Below are 23,455 nucleotides of genomic sequence, written 5' to 3'. Positions count from 1 at the left end.
TGCATCTTTAAAGAAAAATGTTTTTAGTGTTTTTTTAAAAATGGATAAATAGAGAATAGACATGAATGAATAGACATTCATCATTTAAAAATGGATAATAGAGAATTAAAGATATTTCAGTTGTTTGAGCATATCCCACTGTCTTTTTATTGGCCAGGGCGTGAGTTGCCACCCCAAAACGGATCTTTGTTGAACATACCTTCTTTGCAAATTGCAAGGAGAGAGGGATGTAGACGCATATGTTTTCAGCTGTGGGATGCTCTGCCAGTGATTCTGCCTTTTTCATATGAAGTTTAAAGCATTTTATTATTTTGTAGCTGTTAATGACAATTTTGCCGTCGGTGTTTCTCTACAATATGTATGATCCATTCTAGGCAGGGTTACCAGATTTTCCCGAGCAGCACTAGAGAATCGCTCCTGCTCCAGCAACTCCTTCGCATTTTAAAAGGTGAGAAGGGGGGAATTGAAGACGCTAATAAAACTTCTGATATCATAGCGATCAGTGAGAAACTTGATCAAGTTTACCATTGGCTGGACTCTAACAGATTGGCACTTAGCATTAACAAAACTAATGTGATGCTTTTCTCCTGGAAAGACAGTTCTTCCCTTGTCGCTCCCATTTCTATAAAAAATGTCCCCCTGCAATTAGTTAGCAATATAAAAATTTTAGGGGTGATCTTTGATCATAAACTGAATTTTCATGATCACATTAGTAACACTATTAAAACAACCTTTTATAGACTACGAAAAATTCAATCAATTTCAAAATTTCTATGTTCAAAATCACTTAATATTCTTATTCACTCTTTGGTGATCTCTAAAATTGATTACTGTAACGCTCTTTTTAAGGGAATCTCTTTGAATGAAATAAAACGTCTACAAATCATTCAAAATGCTTCCATTAAGCTTATAACTAAAACTAGGAAGTTTGATCATGTAACACCCCTTCTAAAAAAATGCGCACTGGCTTCCAGTTACCCACCGGATAACATACAAACTATGCATACTCACTTTCAAATCTCTCCTTAATAAAACTCCAGCATTCATATATAAATTATTAATTCCTTATTCTCCAAATAGAACTCTGAGATCCAACGAACAGAATTTACTAACAATTCCGTCTCTTAAGGTTATTAATACAAGACGGCAATTTGTTTTCTCTGTTACCGCACCTCAAACTTGGAACGCCCTTCCCATTTATTTAAGGGAAGAGCAGAATCTGGAGAAATTCAAAAGTAATTTAAAAACATTTCTCTTTAGAGATGCCTTTGGTAATTAACTAAACAGTCCACAGGTCAAATTATTTTTATTGTATCATATTATATCTTTTATTTGTTTCCCTTTTTGTACTTTTCCTTTTTTTGTTCTACTTTTCTATATTGATTTTGTATTTCTCCTCCCTTCTTTCCTTGTGTCTATGAGTTTGTTAAGTTAAACCTTTAATCCCTAATGTCATTATATATAGTTTTGTACTGTATTGTCTCCCATTTATTGTAATTTTAAATTGTTCATCGCTTAGAAATATGATTAAGCGATTAATCAAAAAAACCATTAAACTTGAAACTTGAGTGGGAAGGAGAAGAGGGGAGGTGCCGCGCCTCCCACCAAGACAGCACATGGGGCAGTCCACCCCACTGCTCCCCCTTATTATGCCACTGCCTATACGTTTCCCGCATAAGTGTGACCCACCCATGTGTACATCCTCCTTGCAGCTACCTAATAGAATAGCGCCAATGTGCGGTTACGCACAGAAGAGCCGTTTCCCCCTGTTTTGGCGTAAAACCTCAGTTTCAGCACCAAAAGCTAGACCCTAAATTGTTTCCTAACTTTTGGCGCACTATACACGTAGAATAGGTCGAAAGAGTGTAAGGGCCTGATTCTGTATCGGGCTACCAAAGTTGCATGTGCACATGCAAATTAATTGTTTAACAAGCTAATCAGCTCCAATAATTGGCAGATAACGAGTAATATTTGGTACTAATCAGAATTTGTGAGCACAACTTTCTAAGCATATTTCTATAAAGTGGTGCATGTAAATTCTAGAACGTGAATCTCAAAAGGGGGTGTGGCTAGGGGGAGGAGCATGGGTGGACCTTTATAAAATATGCCCAATCCACACACAGCTTAGGTGCAGTCATTTAAGTCTGGTTTCCATTGGCCTAAATGTTAGTCACATGTAAGGACACTAAGCGTGATTCTATAAACTGAGCATACAGTAACTTCAGAGGCATTTTACAGTATAGAATCGCGCTAAGCACCATCTTTTTGGGTACCACCTGTAAACTATGTGCTATTGTAGATAACTAAGGAACATATTTGATCACATTCTAATCAGATATGCTCTACTATTGCTACTTATTACTTGTATAGCACTGAACATTTTGATATTTAATAGATGGTCCCTGCTCGGAAGAGCTTACAATCTAACTTGAACAGGCACTCATGTACCTCCTATCTCTTGGGCGCCTATTTTGTAGAATTACCTTCAATATGTGCATTAAATTGTTCCTTATGTTTTCTGTTACCCTCTTTCATCTTATGTGATTGGAGGGATAGAAATATGTTTCAAATAAATACATAAATGAATCACCTGTCTGTGCAGTGAAAGTCAACTGATCTACATAGACTCCACGGGCCATAGATAGTGTCATTCTGAAAGGTTTTCCTCTTCTTATGATCAGCTTCTTATTTCGATATGCATCTGTCTGATGTTCCCTGCCATTTTGCTGTATCTGAAAGTCGACAAATTGGAGATCCCGTCCTGTCAAGGAAAATATAGCAAATTCGGATGACGCAAGACTCTTAGATCAACACATGTTTTTAATATTCCTACAATTCTTCAGGCATTATCCTTCTTATTCTGTAAACTTTTCCACACATTTTAGAGATAGTTTTCGACTCTTCTCTGTCTATGAAATATCAAGAACATATACAACTCTTCGGCCCACTAGTAGCTTGTCAAACTCTTTATAGTAGTGATGGTAAATGTATCATTTCAATATATCAAAAGTCATCACTACTCAAAGTAAAAAAAAAAAAAAATAATAATTTTTATGGACCTCGGAGGCTATCCTCAGAGGAATTTTATTATCCAAACTGAGCTTCGATATGCCAAGTCCTTATTATTTGCAACACTCAAATTTCATTATTTAGAAAATCATACTCATCTTTAAATATTTACATCTAGCTAGGGGGGTTCTGACATGATATTACATTTTGCCTAAACATAGCTGGTCATCTCAACGTCTTCACTTTTCAAAGCAATTAATCTGAAGGGGGACATTGAAACAATGTTTTGGCGAAACATGATGTCATTTCAGAACCCCTCTAATTAGACGGAAATATTTAAAGAGTGACTAAAATGGTTAAGGGGTTGGAGGAGTTGCCATACAGTGAGAGATTAGAGAACTTGGGCCTATTCTCCCTTGAAAAGAGGAGACTGAGAGGGGACATGATCGAAACATTCAAGATAATGAAGGGAATAGACTTAGTAGATAAAGACAGGTTGTTCACCCTCTCCAAGGTAGAGAGAACGAGAGGGCACTCTCTAAAGTTAAAAGGGAATAGATTCCGTACAAACGTAAGGAAGTTCTTTTTTACCTAGAGAGTGGTAGAGAACTGGAATGCTCTTCCAGAATCTGTTATAGGGGAAAACACCCTCCAAGGATTTAAGACAAGGTTGGCCATGTTTCTACTGAACCAGAATGAACGCAGGTAGGGCTGGTCGCGGTTAGGGCACTGGCCTTTGACCTGGGGGGCCGCCGCGGGTGTGGACTGCTGGGCGCGATGGACCACTGGTCTGACCCACCAGCGGCAAATTCTTATGTTCTTATGACTTATGAAGAAATTGGCGTACCGAAGCTGTTTGGATAAATGAAATTCTTCTGAGGGTAGCCACGAAGGTCCATAAAATTTTTATTTTTTAAATTTACTTTGAGTAGTGAGGACTTTTGATATATTGATATGAAATAGCAGGTGGTTAAAGATCTACTCTTTCAGTTCAGGAGAGTACAAAATTGAAAAGGGCTATTGAACAAAAAGAACTTTACAACTGAAAGTACAAAGTGTGACTAGGCCTCATTTTGATTATTTTAACAGCCTCATAATGGGAACTTCTAAATATCATTTACAGGTGTTGCAAGTTGCCCAGAATTCTATGGCCAGGCTTTAATCAGTTTGAACACATTACTCCTGCTGTGAAAGCATTTCACTGGATGCATGTGGCATATAAATAAGATATAAGATCCTATATTTGGTATTTAAAGTAGTGACACAAGAAGAATCAGTTCATATTGCCCCTAATTACATGAATATTATCTCCTAATAGAATGATTGAAGTCTACAAAATCCCGAGTGGTGTAGAAAGGGTCCAAGTGGATCGATTTTTTTTTTTTTTTACTGCGTCAAGATTTACAAAGACTTGGGGGACACTCGAAGTTACAGAGTAAAACGTTTATAACCAATAGGAGGAAATATTTTTTCACTCAGAGAATAGTTAAGCTCTGGAATGCGTTGCCAGGGGATGTGGTAAGAGCAGTTCATTTAGCTGGTTTTAAAAAAAGGTTTGGATAAGTTCCTGGAGGAAAAGTCCATAAACTGCTGTTGAGACACACATGGGAGAAGCCACTGGATCGGTGGCACGGAATGCTTCTTCTATGTGGGGGGTTCCAGAATCTTTGAGATTCTGCATGGAATCTTGATACTCTTTGAGGTTCCAGAATGCTGCTAATATTTTGGTTTTGGCCAAGTACTTGTGACTTGGATTGGCCTCCTTGAAGATGGGATATTGGGCTAGATGGCAGGTCCGACCCAGTAAGGCTTCTCTTATGTTCTTATGTAATGTTATTACAGGTTCCCCCTAATGGATCTAATGCGCTTAGATCACAATTGCAATTCCATCTTTTATGATCTGGGCCCATGACTATGGAATTCGCTGCCTCTTAAACTGAGAATACTAGAAAATGTGAGTAGATTTAAGAAAGAGTTCAAGACATTTTTGTTTACACAGGCATTGGCATCTGGAGTACTGTGTCCAGTACTGGTCGCCGTACCTCAAGAAGGACATGGCAGTACTTGAGGGAGTCCAGAGAAGAGCGACTAAACTGATAAAGGGTATGGAAAACTTCTCATATGCTGACAGGTTGAAAAAGCTGGGGCTATTCTCCCTGGAAAAGCGGAGACTTAGAGGAGACATGATAGAAACCTCCAAAATCCTGAAGGGCATAGAGAAGGTAGACAGGGACAGGTTCTTCACACTGTGGGGAACCACAAGTACAAGGGGGCACTCAGAGAAATTAAAAGGGGACAGGTTTAGAACAAACGCTAGGAAGTTCTTTTTTACCCAGAGGGTGGTGGACACATGGTACGCGCTTCCCCGGAGGCCGTGATAAGCCAGAGAACGCTACAGGGCTTCAAAGAAGGTTTGGATAGGTTCCTAGAGGAAAAGGGGATTGAGGGGTACAGATAGGAGTTGAAGTAGGTTATAGGAAGAGTCAGGGACCACTGCACAGGTGATAGGCCTGATGGGCCGCCGCGGGAGCGGACCGCTGGGCGGGATGGACCTCTGGTCTGACCCAGCGGAGGCAACTTCTTATGTTCTTATGTTAAAATATGAGACAGGACGTAATTCAATTGTCACATTCTGCAGAAAGTGTCCACACTGGATTAAAGTTGAAATGAGATTGTGTAATAATGACTCAGATTCAGGTGTTTTTATGTTGTTTTATGTCATTTTAAGAACATAAGAACATAATAATTGCCATACAGGTCCTTCAAGCCCAGTTTCCTGTTTCCAACAGTGGCCAACCCAGGTCCCAAGTATCTAGCTAGATTCCAAGTGTAGTAAAACAGATTTTATGCTGCTTATCCTAGGAATAAGCAGTGGATTTTCCCCAGGCCATCTCAATAATGGCCTATAGATTTCTCTTTTAGGAAATTATTCAAACCTTTTTTTAAACCCTGCAAAGCTAATTGATTTCACCACATTCTCCGGCAACGAATTCCAGAGTTTAATTGCAGGTTGTGTGAAGAAATATTTTCTCCGTTTTGTTTTAAATCTACTACTTAGCTTAATCGCACGCCCCCTAGTCCTAGTATTTTTGGAAACAGTAAACAAATGATTTTATTGTATTAATTATTTTGTTTGTATTTTTTTAACGTATGTTAATCATTGTGAACCACCTAGAACATAGTGATTGTGCAGCATAGGCAAGCAACGGAACTGGTAAATTAGGTATTATCTGGCATTAACGACGCTTTTGTATAGGTTGACACCAAGACTGTAACTGAAATTCATGAAAGCTTGCAACAGGTACGTTGGATCTGTAAGGGAGAGGAAGCGATAGCAGAGAGCATGGATGGGCAAACTGGGCTGGCCGGATGGTGTTTATCCGCCTTCAATTTTCTAAGAAACGAAGGGATTTGCACAAGCATGTCAGAAATCCCACTGAAGATGGGGGAAAAAAAAATTGTGTTTAAAATTCAGGTAGCTTGCTGGAAGGCTTTTATAATAGGATAATTCCATGGGTTTGACTGAGCCATAGAGCCATGTGGTTGACTGAACAACATTCCAGGTGTGTGTGAATAGCATCACCACAGTTCCCAAAGACATTCTGCTAGTGACAAACACTTTCATTATACTAACAAGGTGACTGCTAATACACATTCCATTCTTAAATAGCTGACATGTTTTTAAATCCATGTTTTAAATGCTCAGCAGATGATTCCATAGTCTTGTTTTTTTAAGCCACGTTAAAGGTATCTACAGGTATCCAAGAAAAACGTATTCTCACATTGTGAGGGCAGCTCTTACAGCCCACTGCACATGTCCGTTGACCGCCTTAAAATCACCCTCCCTCAAACCGGCTAAAAGTAAGGCTGTGGATATGTTTAGTGGCACGGAAGGGAAACGTTCCTGGGCGTGGTGTGGGTGGGGCCAGAAATAAAGGGCCAGATTCTATAAATGGTGCTAAAAGTTGGGGGCTGAATTCGGCACGCAACATGATTGGCAGAATAGCGCTGAGTGCTGACCGGCTCTCAACTTTGAATGTGAGGAGAGTGTGACGCGGTAGTTAGAGCCACAGCCTCCACCCCCTGAGGTTGTGGGTTCAAACCCCGCACTGCTCCCTGTCACCCTGGGCAAGTCAGTTAATCCTCCACTGTCCCAGGTACATTAGATAGACCGTGAACCCACCGGGACAGATAGGGAAAATGCTTGAAGTATCTATATGTGAGTGTGATTGCAAATCTACAAAATGACGGTATTTAAGTCCCAATCCCTTTAAAATCATAAGTGTTCGAGGCTTCTGCAGTAGGGCAGAGATTACAGGAATGGGGCAGGGACAGCGACAAAACTCGCAGGGACGGTACGGGGAAATTCAGTTTCCTAAGGGGACGGGGAAAAATTTGTCTAATAAGAAGTACCTGCAGAAAGATCCAAAGTAAAGTTTTGAAAACTGATGCAAAGCCCACGTGTAAAAAGAACTGGCAGACCAAGAGTCTGAAAATTGCTCCCTTTGGGGCTCATTTTGAGAAATAACTTCATCAAGTAGAACCAGGTTTTACACAGTCAAGTTTCAAGTTTCAAGTTTAATGTTCATTTGATGAATCGCTTATAACAATATCTAAGCGATGTACAATTTAAAAACCATCAGAATGTGGTAATACATTTAGAGTAACAAAAAAAATTTTAAACAAAAGACAAATAACATTGGACAGACATGAGAGGTTGGGGAGGAAGGGGAAAGTTACAATTTTTATATTTAGAATTTAACATCAATGGGAAAATACATTGGGTAGTAACGGGTTTTAATAAAAAGAAAAGAATATAGAAACCTGGTAGAAACCGGGTTTTAATAAGAAGAGAAGAATATAGAAACCTGAAATATTAGTTTTCATGCATCAAATGCGTCTTGAAATAAGTATGTCTTTAAAATTTTCTTAAAAGAGACAAGATCAGTTTCATTTTTAATAAAATTTGGAAGAGAATTCCACAATGTAGGGGCTTTCACGGAGAACATATCATTGCGTCGTGTGCTTATAAAATTCTCCAGCAGATGCATACAAAAAAGTGTGGGATGAACACAGAGGATCTAGAATCAGAAAAGAATAGTAAATATTGAAGAACTAAGGCCAGCATTGGGCAGACTTGCATGTTTCTGTAGATGGCCGTTTGGGGGAGGATGGGCTGAGGAGGGCTTCAATGGCTGGGAGAGTGTAGATGGCCTAGAGCAAGGGTCTCAAAGTCCCTCCTTGAGGGCCGCAATCCAGTCGGGTTTTCATGATTTCCCCAATGAATATGCATGAGATCTATGTGCATGCACTGCTTTCAATGCATATTCATTGGGGAAATCCTGAAAACCTGACCTGGCTCCGGCTCTTGAGGACCGGAATTGCCTACCCCTGTCTTAGGGTATGTACCTGTAGAACAGGGGTCCCCAAAGTCCCTCCTTGAGGGCCACAATCCAGTCGGGTTTTCAGGATTTCCCCAATGAATATGCATGAGATCTATGGGCATGCACTGCTTTCAATGCATATTCATTGGGGAAATCCTGAAAACCTGACCTGGCTCCGGCTCTTGAGGACCGGAATTGCCTACCCCTGTCTTAGGGTATGTACCTGTAGAACAGGGGTCCCCAAAGTCCCTGCTTGAGGGCCGAATCCAGTCGGGTCTTCAGGATTTCCCCAATGAATATGCATGAGATCTATGTGCATGCACTGCTTTCAATGCATATTCATTGGGGAAATCCTGAAACCCGACTGGATTGCGGCCCTCGAGGAGGGACTTTGAGATCCCTGGTCTGGAGTGAACTTTGACGGAGACGTCAGTAGTTGGAACCTAAGCACAGGACCGGGCAGAGCTTTGGCTTCTTGCCCAGAAATAGCTAAGGAGAAGAAGAAACCCCCCCCCACAAATTTTTAAATTGAATCAGGTTGGGCAGACTAGATGGACCATTCGGGTCTTTATCTGCCAACATCTACTATGTTACTATGATACACATAAATGCAGGGAAAATAGGTGGTGCCTCAATTCTATACCGACATCTTGGCGCATCAATGTTTCAGTGTATCCTCTTATGCCATGCCAATGGCAGGTGTAAGTTGAAGCGTCAAGGTGAACAAATGCTCAAAATGATCAAAGCGGGTGTAGAGAATGACATGGGGACAGAATTAGTCCCCGTCTCTGTCCCAGAGGATAACCACAGGAAACCATCTCGTGTCCTTCTACACCGGCATTCATCAATGCAAGGCTTGAGGGTCAGTGGCTGTGTCCATTCATACTCTGATTCTTCCCTCTCTCCTTAAAGAATGATACGAGGATTGTTTCCCGCGGTTAACTGCGGGGATGGGGACAAAATCTGTCTCTGGGTCATTTGGCAGGAAAGGCTCCTGCCTGTTCAAATCGCTTGTCTGTGGCCAACTTCCAATATTCAACAGCACTATAACTGGTTAACGCCACTGAATATTTACGGTTAGTGTCTGTGGTGAAGCTGACCAACTTCTGGATGTTCTGGGGATGGAGATGGCACTTATGCAGCTGAGGGCTGATAATCAGGCCTTGACCACATAAGATAACCACTTAAACTGGGCTGCATCTATAGTAGTCTTGTCTTTAAGCGATTCAACTTATGCGGTCAAGAGTCGAATGTTGCACTTGAACGCATAAGCTTTAGAGGCCAACCTAGAACTGGATATTCAATGCTGGTGCCGTGTATATAACAGGTGGCGGACATAAAAACGCTGACCACCACCGGCTGAATATTGACCGGTATGAATGCATGTCTCCTTGCAGTTAGGCACTATGAGCCACATTCTATAAAGAGCACCTTCATCGTCCACCTAAAAAAAATGGCTGCCGATTGTGTGCCAATCACGCAACGGCACCATTTCTAGAATCGCGGCTTCGTGAAAGGTAGGGGCCAGAAATGTAGGCCAGGGTTTTAGAGGCCTACATTTCTGGTGCCTGCCTTTCACACGAATCATGGCTACAGAGGCACTTTACGACGCCTAATGCCACTTCCAGCGTTAGCCACGCCTACAATGGCATTAGGTGTTATAAAGCACCTCTGTAGATGGGAGATTGGCGGTCATTTTGGAGGCACCCTTAAGCACCTCCATTTTTAAAAATTGTTTTTAAATGATGCGGTCGATTACTGCGTCATTTATCACCAATTAAAACAATTAAGTCAGGCGGCAATAGGATGCATACTACCACCTAACTTAGAGTGCCGTTCCTAGAATCAGATTAGCACCAAGTGTACATAGGTGCCTCTCTATCACTTAGGGGGAATTCGTCAATGGGCACCACCGCATTAGCATGCTCTAAATGTTGAAGACGCCCATAGGAATATGCTGGGTGTCTTTAGCGTTTAGTGTCCATTGATGAAGTTCCCCCTTAATGGTTTCTTTGGTGCATCTAAATGGCACCTATATCTAGTTACCACTTATAGAATTAACTCTTTTATATGATACTAGTCTTTAAGCCCGTTACATTAATGGGTGCTAGAATAGATGTGTGTACCTTTCTTTCTTTCTTTCTTTCTCTCTCTTTCCTCGGCTGTCCATCACCACCCCTTGCCTGCTCCCCCTGTCCAGCAGTAGCCCTTCTCCCTTCCTTTTACCCCCCTGTCCAGCAGCACCTCTTCCCTGCTCCCCCTGTCCAGCAGTAGGCCTTCTCCCTTCCTTTTACTCCCCCCCTGTCCAGCAGCCCCTAATCCCTGCTCCCCCTGTCTAGAAGCAGCCCTTCTCCCTTCCTTTTACCCCCCCTGTCCTGCAGCACCTCTTCCCTGCTCCCCCTGTCCAGCAGTAGATCTTCTCCCTTCCTTTTACCCCCCCTGTCCAGCAGCACCTCTTCCCTGCTCCCCCTGTCCAGCAGTAGGCCTTCTCCCTTCCTTTTAACCCCCCCCACTGTCCAGCTGCACCTCTTCCCTGCTCCCCCTGTCCAGTAGTAGGCCTTCTCCCTTCCTTTTACTCCCACCCTGTCCAGCAGCACCTCTTCCCTGATCCCCTGTCTAGTAGTAGGCCTTCTCCCTTCCTTTTACCCCCCCTGTCCAGCAGCACCTCTTTCCTGCTCCCCCTGTCCTGCAGTAGGCCTTCGCCCTTCTTTTTACTCCCCCCCCGTCCAACAGCACCTCTTCCCTGATCCCCTTGTCTAGCAGTAGACCTTCTCCCTTCCTTTTACCCCCCTCCCTGTCCAGCAGCACCTCTTACTTGATCCCCCTGTCCAGAAGTAGGCCTTCTCATTTCCCTGCTCCCCCTGCATCCGCTAGCCCAGGCAGCCTCGAGACTTTTGCTAGGCCTGCCCACCTCCCATTGTCGAAGTGGGCCAGCCTAGCAAATGCCCTGCGGCTGCTGCGTTAGCTAGTCGGGGGTGAAAAGAGGCATCCCGGCAGCGCAGGAGTCAAACCGCCGCTGAAATCGCTGTCGCAAGCCGCCCCACAAGCCGGAAATCGAATTCGGCACGGACGGACACAGCACGGTGACAGGAATCACGCATGCGCGCTTAGGGTTTTATTACAGAGGATATGCATAGGCATTCTGGGGGGAAGAGTCGGTGGGGAATGAGTGGGGTGGGGGGGCTAAGCCCATATTCATAAAACACACATAACATTATTGATTCTCACTAGAACATGCCTTGGCACGGGTGTAATTTTGTGTGAGGGCTATTTTATAAAGGCACATCTAAGCATGTATTGCCTTTATAAAATATCTAAAGATGAAAATGAAAAGCAAATATTCAGGACCGGAAAAATCAAAACTAATACGAAAGTCACAAACCTTAGTTGAATGACTTGTCAGAGTTTACCAGACACAGATCATCCGGGTAAAACAGCGTCTCGCAAACCTTTTGAAGCCGCGGCACCCTAAACCCGGGCCAAGGCTAGAGGGCATCTGGAAATGCGCAGATGTCAACGTGATGACATCACGTGCTGGCATGACATCATCACATCGACATCTGTGCATGCGTGGAGGCCCTCCAGACAGAGCCCTGAGCCTGCTATTATTACGCTGCTGGGGATGGGGGGGGGGGGGGTGCCCAGAGGAAGAGAGTTGCCCAGAGGAGGCGAGGCACATCCTGTAAGCAGTCGGCCTGCGTCCACACCTCTCCGCCTCACCAGCATCTCGCCACAGCACACACTTGAATTTTGTTTCCCTAACGGTTAGAGGATGTAAATTTAAAAGATATCATCAACATCTTTTCTCACATCAGGCAGCATTATGGGGTAAAGATCTGGAACAATTGCTTACGTCTACTACTTATGGGGAATTTAAAAACACATCTGTTCCTGAAGTATTTAGGCAACTGACCCGTACAATCTTAGTCCACAATATCTGATCTCTAGAGCTGTTAATCACTAGCTTTTAATTTTGTTAATTCTACTCAATTTGTAGCATCTTTTAATCATTGTAAACGGCATAGAACTTCACGGTCCTGCGGTATAGAAACTGTTATTATTATTATTATTTGCGAGACACTGGTGTAAAGCTTTGGGTAATTTCTATTCAGTTATTTTTTTCAAAATCTACAGCACTTCTAACTACTGTGATTTTTATACACAATAACCTTTCTAGCAATTTGGACAGTGTGAAAATTTGATCTGTACAGGATCTGTTGGACCTCAATGAGCCGGATGTACGTTGGCCAGAAACGGTTGCCGAAACACAAGACTGACAAGTGTGGACGATATTTTCATCTGCTTTGTTACACCGACTGACTTAAAAAAACCCACAGGCATTATAAATATATGCCAGGTGAACTTAGATCATTTCAGTTACCAAAATCAAACTTTAGAATTCTCAATTAAAACACTTTTCTGGCCAAACAAGTAAGCCTGTTTCTATATTATATCCTTTGCAAGAATGATATCATTTTTCTTAATTGTATGCAAACAATTAAGTGGATGCTCCCATTATGCATCTACGTAAAGTAGAGATTGCCCCTGGGGTGGGAGTGCCGAGCCAAAATAGAACATTTATCAGCATCTTAGCACAAATGCAAAATTTTCTTTGTTTATACAGACATGCGGTTCCGGATTATCTGCTGACAAATGTGACACTCCGGAGCTTGCTCAAGTCAATAAGAATTCACCAAGACCCTTTCAAGTTGAACTAGAATTATGCTTTGGGTTGTCTTCTGTTTTAAAGCAGGCATTTATTACACTCCTTTAAGAAATCCCTAGTTTACTAATTGGGAAGCAAGCTTTCTTTGGAATGTTTCTATCAATTTTAAAATCTTTACAAGGTTTCAAGGTTTATTAAATATTTGATGAATCGCTATATCTTTATACAAAGCGATGTACATAAAAATACAATTAGTTAAGATAAAAAACATACAATAAATATATAAACACTAGATATTAGACAAGACCAACAACAATTGGAAGGGAAGGGAGGTTAAAGTTACATATCTTATAATAAGAAACACATTTAAGGGTAAAACATTGGGGAGGAAGTAAATTCTTGAAACGAAAAATTATTATATTTAAAAAAAATTTTATGTATTAAAAATCTGTTTAAAAAGAAATGTTTTCAAAGATTTCTTAAAAGAGGGAATGTCTTTTTCAATTTTTACTTGAGCCAGCGATGCATATTTCCATAATTCTTATGGTTGGTTCAGTAAGAGCCCGGTTTTCTGTAGAATAAATATTGCCATTGAGAATTCTGCTCGCTGTAAACCTTTTCTGCCTTTTGATTTTTGGGGGTAGATGTTCCTAGTGAAGCCCATTGAGGAGGGGGGCAAGATGTTGTGATTCCATCTTTAAAATCGTTCCAAGTACAGATATATTTACTCACCACTTGCCATGGGATCTTGGTCTCCTTGTACTCTGAAGATGTTACTGCTCCTGAATGAATATTTAGGAACCTATTAACCCTTGCTTAAAGATTCCAGTCTTTCCTTTTATTTGTCATTACCATAAACAGATGGGTGGAGCCTCCGTCACGTTCATCCTTTCATTACTGGAGCCTGACCATTACACTAACTGGTTTGACTCACAATGACTTCAGTTCTACAGAATTTTTGAGTTCCATAAATAGCTAGATAGTCTGCCTGGAACAGTGTTTATATACATTGCATAAAGATGTTCCGGGTAGGATAGAGATATTTGGTTGTGCCCTATAGAAAAGTCCTCTTTCTGTGCTACTGCTATTAATTATTTCTTTTTTTTTAAAATAATTTTTATTCGAAAAGCAGCCAACACCATAACAAAGAATGATAAGTCATAACATAACAGTATAATAGTATGAAAGAACAAAGAACAGCAAAATAAACATTCCTAGGAGGACAGCGGTAACGCTCAACTATGAAAAGGCCCAATACAGGAACCCCTACAAGAATAAGTGGTGCAGGAACAGTACAAACAAACAAGCAATATCCAAGCTGATATGGACATGAAGTCGTCCTTTCCCGCATAGGTACTAACCCAAGTCGATGAGGAAACCTCCTCGGGAAACAAAGCAAGGCTGCTTAACATTTGAAGATAAATGGACTCTACTTCCCAAACACGTCAATCATTCTTCCAACACATACAATCCAAGAAAACACCATATCATACCAATCTCACCAGCCATACTCCAATCAAACCCCCCAAGCGCACCAGCCACACACACCTCAGCCATACAACGGACCAAAAGAGCGCAGAGCCTGGAGTAAATCGTCTAGAGATCACAGATCAAACTCGGGACGAAGTAGCAGACTCAGGCCCCTCGATGGCAATACAAAATTTCTATAGCGCTTCCAGACGCACGCAAATTTCCTCTTGCAAAACTTTATTTTTTTCACTGTCTTGGTGAAGGCTATGGCCAATAGAAACCAAACCAAACAAGACTCAAACCACCTCTCCCATCTCGATAGACGATCAAGCTCCCTATTATACCCATCACCCCACAAACCAGGAAAGCGACACTCATACCAGGACCCGTAATGTCAAGATTACAACGCCAGATATGGCCAATCTTCTCTCCAAAACTAAAGTCACACTTCCATTGCATTCCCAAAAATAGCTCAAATGCCTGTTTTTAGGGAAAAAGTTAAGTTTACAGTAAAATGTGGAGGGTTACAACCCCCCAAACCCCCTGTAACGCCGGCACGATGACTATTAAGTAAAGTGGGGGGGTTCCCCAACAAAACCCCCCGTCGAAGCCCCTAAAAACAGTAATTTTGAGCGGCGCGCGCCTCCGCGCTGCGCTCAATTGTCTGGGCGCGCCTTTGTCTTTCGCGCTGTTGTCTATGAACCAAAATTTCAGGTTACGTTACACATAGACAAATATCCGGCTTCCTTACATTGGTAGATAGCTGGTTTCAGGTAGGAGATATTAGGATTCTGGATGATTACTTGGGTTTCCGGTACTTTTTGGGACTTTGAAGATGTGGGCTATACATTGGAAAAAATATAGAGGGGATAGGAAGAGGGGGGGGGATTAAGTAGATTGAATATACTTTTTGAATAGAAGTGTTTTGATTTCTTTTCGGAATGCTTTGAGGTCAGATGTTGTGGTTAACAATTTGGAGATGGAGGGTTCAAGTTTTGCTGCTTGCGTCGCTAGGAGGTTATCATATAGCTTTTTGCGATGAGTGCCTTTGAGTGGTGGGTAGGAGAATGGGGTCAGAGTTCTTCTTGTTCGGGGTGGAAGGTTACGATTTAGGCGATTGTTAAGATAGGAAGGTGCAGTACCGTGAATTACTTTGAAGAGTAGAGTTTCCAATAAACAATATACACTTCTCTCTTATCAAGCAGCCTTATGGGGCAAAGACCTGGAATAACTAATTATGCATGCAAATAACTATGGTGAATTTAGGAAACACCTAAAAACATACCTGTTCTTGAAGTACCTAGGTAGCTGATCTGCACAATCTCTCCCATAACAACTGATCTGTTAAACTGTTAGCCACTAATCTCCAATTATGTAAGTTCCACTCAATTTGTAGCATCTTTCTAATCATTGTAAATCGCATAGAACTTCACAGTCCAGCGGTATATAAGCTGTTATTATTATTAGTCGCTGTGATAGAACCGCAAATACAGAAACACCGCGAATAACATGGTGGGAGACCTGGCCTGTTCTTGAAGGAGAGGCAAAACACGGTGAAGAAAGTGCTGGGAATCAGCGATTTTCCTCTGTAAATGCTTGGAATCAGCGATTTCTCTATGCAAGCTGATGTAATTTGGGGGGAGGAGCCAACAAGCTAAAAACCGCGAATAACATGGTGGGAGACCTGGCCTGTTCCTGAAGGAGAGGCAAAACACGGTGAAGAAAGTGCTGGAATCAGCGATTTTCCTCTGTAAACGCTTGGAATCAGCGATTTCTCTATGCAAGCTGATGTAATTTGGGGGGAGGAGCCAACAAGCTAAAAACCGCGAATAACATGGTGGGAGACCTGGCCTGTTCCTGAAGGAGAGGCAAAACACGGTGACGAAAGTGCCGGGAATCGGCGATTTTCTCTGTAAACGCTTGGAATCAGCGATTTCTCTATGCAAGCTGATGTCATTTGGGGGGAGGAGCCAGCAAGCTAAAAACCGCGAATAATCAAAACTGTGAATACGGAGGGAGAAGTATATACTTAAAAAAACCCCAAAAACAGTTTACAATAAATGAAATCCAAAATGAGGACAAAATTAAACAATAAAACAAAAATCCATAAATAATATGCAATAAAAAATTGTTGAGTGCATAACCCCCCCAGAATAAAAACAGAAAAAGAGGTCACTATCCAATTCAATATCACAGTTCTCCAAAAAATACCCTAATTGAGGGGTCCTTTTATTAAGGCGCGCTAACCCATTTAGCGCATGATGCTAAGGCGTCCATTATATTCTAAGGGCGCCTTAGCGTTTCGTGCGCACTACATCGGTTAACGCGCCTTAATAAAAGGACCCCTGAATGAACTACGGAAAAGTCAAGTGTCAACAGTTTTATGAAAGTTTCAAGTTTATTTAAAATTTCTTATAGCGCGCAGTCAGACTTCTGAGCGGTGTATAATAAAAATGCAGCTTTCGTCATATAAAATAGGGGTGAATTCAGACAATGACGGACAGCAACAAATGGAAAAAGGGGAGGAGCTAGAATATATATATATTTTTTTAAAAAGAGAACAATTAAGGAAAAAACGACAGGGCAGTCAGCACGTGTTTAGCCCTTACAAGGGCAATTAGGTATCGAATGCGTCTTGAAACAAAAAAACATAAAGAACTTGAGGCTCCTTTTATGAAACCCCAGTAGAGGGTTTTACCGCGGACCGCGGACGCTCATAAGAATTAAATGCGCTTTGAAGCATTTGCCTCGCCGGCCTGCGGTAAAATCCTCTATCGTGGTTTCGTAAACGCCAGCGTTGGTGTTTTGGTTATTTCTTTGGTGAAAGCATTCCACAGTAAGGGTCCCAGTGTAACAAAAGACTCTGTTTCTGATAATAGTCGGGCCGACCTGCTTCCGTGAAAGGAAGTTGCAAAGACGGTCGCTGAGAGGAGCTTAGATGACGTTGATGAACATGCAATTTCAAGATGTCTGAAAGATTTTTAGGCACACAACCTTTTTAAAGGCCTTCAACATGATCCTTGATGAAACTGGCAGCCAATGCAGATCAAATCAAATAGGTGAAACGTGAGATGTTGCCTTTTTCCCCCCAAAATAAGGCAGGCAGTAGTGCTTTGAACCAACTGGTAGGCTTAGATTACTGCAATCTATTTCTAACTGGTCTCCCGCACTGCTGACTCTCCCCCCCTGCAATCTGTGCAAAACTCTACCGCATGACTCATCTTCTACCAACCTCGCTACGCTCATGTCACCCCTCTCCTTAAGTCACTTCACTGGCTCCCTATCTGCCATCGCATACAGCTCAAGATCTTATGGCTGACCTACAAGTGGGTTCATTCTGCTGCCCCTCAATATCTCTCCTCGCTTCTCTCTCCTTATACACCTCCCAGAGAACTCCGTTCCCCAGATAAGCCGCTCTTAGTTGTACCCTTCTCCTTCACTGCCAATTCCAGACGTTGCTCCTTTCATCTAGCTGCTCCCTATGCCTGGAATAAATTACCTGAGTTTGTCAGCCAAACCCCTTCCCTTCCCTTGTTTAAAGGCACCTTTTTGATATAGCCTTCAATCTAAAACTAAACTAGACTAAAACTTAGCTTTGTATACAGGATTTTCAGCCAGAAAGGAACTCGACTCGTTTAACAGTAACAAAAAAAAAATACTGAAAAAAAGTAACAGTCAGAACATATTAATTTGACTGATTTCCAAAGTGTTTGGCAAATAAAATAGTTTTTAAAGATTTACGAAAAAGTTGAAAAGGACCAGGACCCCTTAAAATAAGAGGAAGTTCGTTCCATAGTTGAGAAAATTTGAAACCCAAGGATTGACTGAAATCCATAACCCTACTCCCTACTGTCCACCAATCCAGCCAGCAGATTAACCATTCCCCTTTAACTGTATCCATGACATCCTGTTTGTCTTTGGGAAGCAGAGCTGAGATTGTGATGTCATAATGCCTCATTCCACCAATAAGAGTCAACCTCATCAGTGATGTCACAATGGCTTGATTGTCCTGCTCTCCAATCCAGCCAGCTGATTAACCGTTCCCCTTTAACTGTATCCATGACATCCTGTTTGTCTTTGAGAAGCAGAGCTGAGATTGTGATGTCATAATGCCTCATTCCACCAATAAGAGTCAACCTCATCAGTGATGTCACAATGGCTTGATTGTCCTGCTCTCCAATCCAGCCAGCAGATTAACCATTCCCCTTTAACTGTATCCATGACATCCTGTTTGTCTTTGAGAAGCAGAGCTGAGATTGTGATGTCATAATGCCTCATTCCACCAATAAGAGTCAACCTCATCAGTGATGTCACAATGGCTTGATTGTCCTGCTCTCCAATCCAGCCAGCAGATTAACCATTCCCCTTTAACTGTATCCATGACATCCTGTTTGTCTTGGCTCTTTAGATTGTAACCTCTTTGGAGCAGGGACTGTCTTTGTGACTCTGTACAGCGCTGCTTGTGTCTGGTAGCACTATAGAAATAATTCATAGTAGTAGTGTGAAGAGTTTCAGTCTGTGATGTCACAATGCCTCATTCCACCAATAAGAGCCAACCTCATCAGTGATGTCACAATGCCTCATTCCACCAATAAGAGCCAACCTCATCAGTGATGTCCCAATGGCTTGATGTCCCAGCCAGCAGATTAACCCTTCCTCTTAACTGTATCCATGACATCCTGTTTGTCTGTCTTGTCTGTTTAGATTGTAAGCTCTTTCAAGCAGGGACTATCTTCTTTGTGACTCTATATAGTGTTGCGTACTTTTGTAGCACTATAGAAATAATTAATAGTAGTATTAATTTGCACCTGTGGCAACAGAGGGTTAAGTGATTTGTCCAAGATCTCAAGGAGCAGCAATAGGATTTAAACCAGATTTCCCTAGTTGTCAGTCCAATGATCCATCCACTAGACCAGTGTCTCAAACTGTGTGTCCTGAGAGATTCCAGAATTTATTTTATTTTTAAAATTTCCTTCATAAGTATACAGTACACTAGAATAGATACCATGTATGTCGTGGGTACAAGAGTCTGTCAATGTTATGAGCACATTCTTTGATGTGATTGGTCCTTTAAAACTAAGGGCAAGTAATTTTATTTTTATTTTTTTGTGCAGCAGTTATCCTAACCTGGGCAACACAGCAATCAAGGCTTTGTTACCATTTGGATATCATCTTTGCAAACTTGAATTTTCAGCTCCATTAGAAATTTAAAAAAAAAGAACAGTTGCAGATGATGGATGATAAAATGCGTATTTGCTTGTCAACTATCGAGCCGTATTTTAAGCTAAATTGCACTCAAAACTAAGCACATCCATCGCGTTGATTAGCAATTCTAGACTATCTACTTTAGTTTCATCATTATTACAATTACCCATATACAGTATAGCTTAAAGAACTTTAAATAAATAGCTCTCAAGTTTAATTCTTTGGAAGAGAGGAGGCTGTGTAGGGGCGGAGCTGGGAGTGAAATGGGGTGGGGCTGGAGTCTGAACTGGGTAGGGATGGGGTGGAATAGGGGGGTAGGCAGGCTCTGCAGGACTCCAAGGAATTGGCCTGTTCCTAGTGACTGAAATCACCATATTGAAACACTACCCCCTACTGGTAGCAATGCAGCTTGGAGGACTCCCGCTCAGCTTAGAGCACGGGTGTCAAAGTCCCTCCTCAAGGGCCGCAATCTAGTTGGGTTTTCAGGATTTCCCCCTGTGAATATGCATGAGATCTACTTGCACGTAATGAAAGCAGTGCATGCAAATAGATCTCATGCATATTCATTGGGGAAATCCTGAAAACTCAACTGGATTGCGGCCCTCGAGGAGGGACTTTGACACCCCTGGCTTAGAGGGAGCAGTACACGCAATTGACACCTACATTTTGGCAACCAGTTATCGAATGAGGGTCTGTGAATGCGCTTGTTGCTTTTTCTTTTTTTAAATCTTATATACCGCTACAACCTCATATCTCTTTGCGACTTACAAGTAAAGAAGACTGCGCATACGCAGTGATATGATAATTCTATAATAAAAAGTTTTCTAAAGAAAAAAAAAAGGAAGAATTTTGACAGTTAAGTTTCTAAAAGTTAAAAAGATAGGTTTTAAATAATTTCCTGAAGTTAAATATAAGAATAGGAACTGGAAATCAACTTACCAAAGCTCTTATCCCAAAAAGCAGCCTGGTAAGCCAAAATTCAACTAAAAAATATTATACCGACAACCCTTTACAGCGGGAAAAGCAAAAAATCTAATTTCTTGAACAAGTCGTCTACTATTTGCAAGGAGGAAATGCTCAGAGATGTAAGTTGGAATTAAGCCATGTAGTGTTTTGTAACAGAAACACCCAAGTTTGAATAATGTCCTTGATTGAATTTGCAACCAGTGGAGTTTCTGATAATAGCTTGAGATATGATCAAACTCCACTGGCTCCCACTAGAATCCAGAATCATATTCAAATTCGCCTGTTTTTGCTACAAAACAATATTTGGTTTATCCCCAAGCTACATTACCCCTCACTTCACCCTTAACCACAACTATAAGAACTCCCGAAAAATTCAACTCTTCGCCTTCTCTTCCCTAAAACTATGCCACTCAAAAAAATTCCTTGACAAAACCTACGCCTTCCAAGCCGCCAAACTAAACTCTTGGCTAGCCCAAATGGTCCTCCAGGCCTACAACTACCTTGACTTTAGAAAATTATTCAAAACTCACCTATTCCGAGACCAAGACCCTTAATGCCCCTTTTCTATCCTCCTCCTCCCCCCGTTCTGATCTACTCCCCTCCCCCTTCTCCCTCCTCTCCCCCCACTTCGCTCCTTGCTGTTCGCAACTCTATGATCAATTCGATATGCAACCACTTGTAATTACTCTCGCCTTACTGTTTGCAACGCTATGATCAACTTGATATGTAACCACTTGTAATCTCTGTTTAACTAATGTGAACCGCCTAGAACTCTTCGGGGTATGGCGGTAAAAATAAAGTTATTATTATTATTATTAAGGTTAAATATAAGTGTGACAGTGGTGTTCTGGATAAGTTGTAGCCTCTTAATGGTTTTTTTTTTACATGATATTGAATAAATCAAGTTGCATTAGTCCAAGGTACTGAGAATCAAAGATTGCACCGACAGCCTAAATGCATTAAAAGTAAAATGGGACCTAATAGTCCGGCGTTTCCAAAGCAGAAAATAACACCTTTTAACAACAGTGTTAATTTGTGCCTTGAGCGATAATTTGCGATCCAAATTCACCCCTAAGATCTTGATACTGGAAAGAGGGTAAATGATCCCATTCAGCTCTAATGAATTCACATTAAGCTTACTAAGAAGAGAGGCCAGAAACAATTTGGTATTACCCCCCCAAAGAATTAAATCCGATGGCTTTAGGGAACTGTCAATCAGCACCCCCAAATCCCTTTCTTGTTCGCATTTTGCTAACTTCACCCCCAACAACTTATACTCGTGTTCTTTGTTCTTCTTTCCTAGATGCATCACTTTGCATTTGTCTATGTTAGAGTTCATCTGCCACTTTGTCGCCCACGTTTCCAGCTGGATTAGACAATCCAGTGGCATTATCCTATGAAACTGTCTTTTTGGCATGTCAATGAGAGCAAAAAGTCAATTATCATCTAAGAACAACAGGATTTTATTAATAATGACAGGAGTTTGCCATACAACAAATTACGAGCAATTGGAAGAATTGGACGAGGCTTAATGATAGTTTTTGGTGGAATTTGTTGTGTCATGTGTATAAAATGAAAAGAATATTAGCCATTCAGAAAGGAATTTTTAAGAGATTTCTTTCTTTGATTATTCGTTATATCTTAATAACAAATCCATGAATGACTACAGAAAAAAATACAAAATCCATATGAAGAACAATAAAACATATTAGGCAATAATTCAACCAAATCCTAGTCCACATTATCATTGATAGCCAGTATTTTAAAATAAAACTTCAAATCATTCTGTCTACTTATCTAGGGACAGGCAACTGGCATTTTATATATCTATACAACATCCTCCAGAAGTAGAAACAGTATTTGAAATTAAACTTTCTACAACGGTTTCTCTTTAATAAAGTCTTCTAGCTGGGCTAGATCATAAAACACATATTTATCACTCCCAAACGAGATAAGGCATTTGCATGGAAATTTCAAAAAGAAAGTAGCTCCAACTGCCAAAACTTGAGGCTTTAGCTGAAGGAACTGTTTTCTTTTAAACTGAGTCTGTCTAGAGACATCCGGAAACATTATCACCCGTTGACCACAAAACATCTCTTGTTTTTTCAAAAAATATAACTTTAAAATATCTTGTTTTTCAAGCTCTGTCTTAAAGGTCACGAGAAGAGTTGCTCGCTTATCTATTATATCTTTAGTTGATTCTAAAAACTGTGACACATTCAAACACTCAGGTGACACAATTTTATCCATTTCACCTTCATCTGCCCTTTCCTTAGAATCTCTTGAGATGTAATAGAGATTATCAACCTCAAGGGTCTCCACTTTAGTATAATGTAATATATATTTCAAATACATTCTCAAGAGTTCCATCGGGGACAGATAGTGTGTGATTGGAAAATTTAACAAGCGAAGATTTTTACTCCTGATCACTGTTCCCTCTAAGCTGAGCAGGAGTCCTCCACCCACAGTCTCACCAATAGAGGGTGCTGGATAGAATTCTCCATTTTTTCTAATTTAGCATGTATCATCATACTATCCTTTATATTAGAAACAGCACTAGCTTGTAAATTAGCTACTGCCTGGTCTAATTTTTCTAATTTCACAGCTGTTTCTCCATTTTTATATCTTGCTCTTTAATTTTAGCTGTTGCATCAGATGAAAATTGGCATAAATTCATAACAGTCTTTTATAATGATGACTCTATTTTATTAATACTAAGCCAAACATCATTTAGAGTGATCACTTTATCCCTGGG

At 41.1% G+C, this 23,455-nt stretch overlaps 1 protein-coding gene across 1 annotated transcript in view; it reads right to left on the bottom strand.

The window, feature by feature from the left end:
* The window catches only part of LOC117368871 (protein-glutamine gamma-glutamyltransferase 5-like), a 143,629-nt gene that overhangs the window by 35,853 nt on the left and 84,321 nt on the right, over nucleotides 1-23,455 (bottom strand). The window contains exon 3 of the mRNA XM_033962615.1: nucleotides 2,591-2,761. Coding sequence (XP_033818506.1) covers nucleotides 2,591-2,761 — 171 coding nt within the window. The remainder of the gene's footprint in view (nucleotides 1-2,590; nucleotides 2,762-23,455) is intronic.

The sequence above is a fragment of the Geotrypetes seraphini genome, chromosome 11 (genome assembly GCF_902459505.1).
Source record: "Geotrypetes seraphini chromosome 11, aGeoSer1.1, whole genome shotgun sequence".
NCBI lineage: Eukaryota > Metazoa > Chordata > Amphibia > Gymnophiona > Dermophiidae > Geotrypetes > Geotrypetes seraphini.
Note: the sequence above shows the minus strand (reverse complement) of the source record. Positions and strands in the feature narration are given on the sequence as shown.